At 41.6% G+C, this 2,553-nt stretch overlaps 1 protein-coding gene across 1 annotated transcript; it reads right to left on the bottom strand.

Annotated features, from left to right (window-relative positions):
- Positions 1-1,143: 1,143 nt before the first annotated feature.
- LOC135699617 (collagenase-like) lies at positions 1,144-2,055 on the bottom strand. The gene is made up of 2 exons (XM_065219925.1): positions 1,828-2,055; positions 1,144-1,767 (listed from the first exon to the last, which is right to left on the bottom strand). Exons 1-2 carry the CDS (start codon positions 2,046-2,048, stop codon positions 1,164-1,166), a joined length of 825 nt encoding a protein of 274 aa, XP_065075997.1. The 5' UTR covers positions 2,049-2,055; the 3' UTR covers positions 1,144-1,163.
- Between the last annotated feature and the right edge of the window lie 498 nt (positions 2,056-2,553).

The following is a 2,553-nucleotide window of genomic DNA, read 5'->3' as shown; positions in this document are numbered from 1 at the left end:
CTGCTAATCATATAATTTCTAAACGAAAAACCCCGAGGAATCGAATGAATAAAGTTTAATTTTGGTAAAAATAGTGAAGTTGGGATTTTAGTGGGTTTCGTCCTCGAAGACCCCTGTCTTATCATATTTCATGGCTAATATTTATGATTCAATTATTATAATATAATTTTCAATTTGATACATACGATTATGATGGACAATCTTAAATTTGAAATGAAACTGGTTTTATTAAAATCAATGGACATTTCACTTAGTAATCGACTATAACACTTATTTTTGCCTCAAATACCCAAAAATGATCCACAACCACCTGGGCATTCGCTTTCTAGTCAAAAAAGCCAACTTTTGATGTATAAATATCCCATCATATCTAGCGGCGTTTTGAGATATTGAATTAAATGCCTTTTTATTTAAACAAATTTCTCATTGTGCAACGGCTTGGAAAACGTTATTTCAATCGAGAAGATAACCTGTCAAATTGGCGTTGATGGCGACTTTGTAGCTCTCCATCCATAAGCAAACGTCAGACTGTGCGTGAAACATGGCGGACTTTGTACTATCCTTTCAATCCACCGAAAATTCCCATAAGAAACTGTCTATATTTGCTGGAAGAGCAAATTTTTCGACGGTGCCGTCACCGACAATAGGTGAGATGATGAGATGATGTCGCTTTCATTACAGGCACTTTAGCGCGAAGATCGATGATAAAAAGACGCATCGCAACAACCTGCCATACACGTTTAAACACCTGTAAGAACAACGATCAACACGGGAACATGAGCCTCAGACGATAACCGCAATACCCAGGAGCAAGTCATAAAGCGTGAAATTCAGTTTTATAATTACCCAGTTATCACCGTTTTGGTGTGTCCTTCAACCCTATCAACCAGTCCGATTATCGAAATTCAAGTGTACTGCTTAGGGGCTGTTCATTAACTACGTAGACAGTTGTTTGGGATTCTTGCCCCCCCCCCTCATGCGTAGACAATTGTTCATACACAATTATTAAAGATTTGTATGGGCCGTGTATAAATGCCATCCCCTTCCCCCCGCTCACTAAACTGTCTACGTAATTAATGAACAGCCCCTTAGTTGCGATAAGCTTTGAGATAGTGATTTATTTCGACTGATTCTACATATATCTAAAATAGTTAACTACAAATCTAGAAACCATCCCTGATCACGACATCCGAGTTCTCGCCGATCCAATTCAGGTATGCAGACATGCGAGTGTAGACTGCAGCTCGCCCGCTTTCACATCCCAGTACGGAGTTGAACGAGAACACACCGACCTGAGTGGTTATTCCATCGGCATCGACGATGGTCAAAGGAGCTCCGGTCTCTCCGGCGCATGGCGAGCCTTGTCCAGTTTGTTCGTTGAAGCCTTCAGTGCAAATGTTATCATCCAGGACAGTATTCGTCGGTAGGTTCAGCCGGCAAGCTGTATTGGTCATGATTGTCGAGCGACCAAATCGTAGCACAAGAGAATTGGTATTTCCCGAACCAAATCTTCCCCAGCCCATAAATGTGCCTTGTTGACCATTGAAGGCAGCATCTACCTGACGGCGGTTCGGTAGACGTACGGGCCGGATGTTGTTGGTAAAGCTCACCGGCACGGGAAGGACAGCCAAAGCAACGTCGAAGTCATCCGTTCCTTCCGAAAAGCCATTGTGAACGATGAACTGCGTCACGGTCAAGCGGACCTGTCCAGGCTCGATAGGATCGTTCAGGTGAAGTCCACCCATGACAGCAACGGCACTCTGAATTCTAAACCAGAAACATTAGAAACTGTTCCACATCATGTAAAAGTTCATCTTTTAAGCTTACCCATTGACACAGCTGGCCGAAGTCAGAATGAATCGCGAAGAAAGCAGAGATCCTGCACACTGATTCGAAAGCAGGATGTTGATTCTGGTGATCAATCCGACGGCATAGGGAAACTGGCCCAGTTCGGCAGGTGAACTTCCAACAACACGTTGTTCTCGTTCAGGCACGACGGAAGCCGAGGCAATTGCCACCAAAAGAGCCAAGACCACCAGGGAATTCATGTTGGAACAACTAGCTAGCGCAAACTAATAATGTCTTTCAGCTTACGTTAGGCTTTTTAAAGCGTCGCCACTAAAGGTGTTATCTTGGCAGGATTTAGATTGTGGCATGTCACTATTGTCGAAAAGCATAATCAGTATATCTCGATTAGCAACAATTCCACTGGAGAATCATTGTTTCTAATCTTTCGGAAACCAATCAATGAATGGGATGTAACGGAATGTTTGAAAAGGGCGTGTAATACATTCTGTGATTAAATTTATGAAAACAAGTATGATTTTCGTAAACGTACACAGAGAAAAACAAGTACCCTAAATTTAAGTTTTTTTTACTTAATTTTAGGTAATTTTGAGTTTGCATCCCACTCTCACTTTTTGTTGTTTTCAAAAACGGAACGAGAGATTCGACTTTCTCATGACTATCGTTCAATAAGCTATTAGTGAGTAGTCAATTGAACTTTATTTTGGGTAGAAAATACTCACGAGTAAGTAATGATTTTTGCCGTAG

This window comes from Ochlerotatus camptorhynchus, unplaced genomic scaffold, assembly GCF_037179485.1.
Source record: "Ochlerotatus camptorhynchus isolate MF236.1 unplaced genomic scaffold, CSIRO-AGI_Acam_v1.1 ptg000112l, whole genome shotgun sequence".
NCBI lineage: Eukaryota > Metazoa > Arthropoda > Insecta > Diptera > Culicidae > Ochlerotatus > Ochlerotatus camptorhynchus.
The sequence above is the reverse complement of the archived record's forward strand: the minus strand, read 5'-3'. Positions and strand labels throughout refer to the sequence as shown.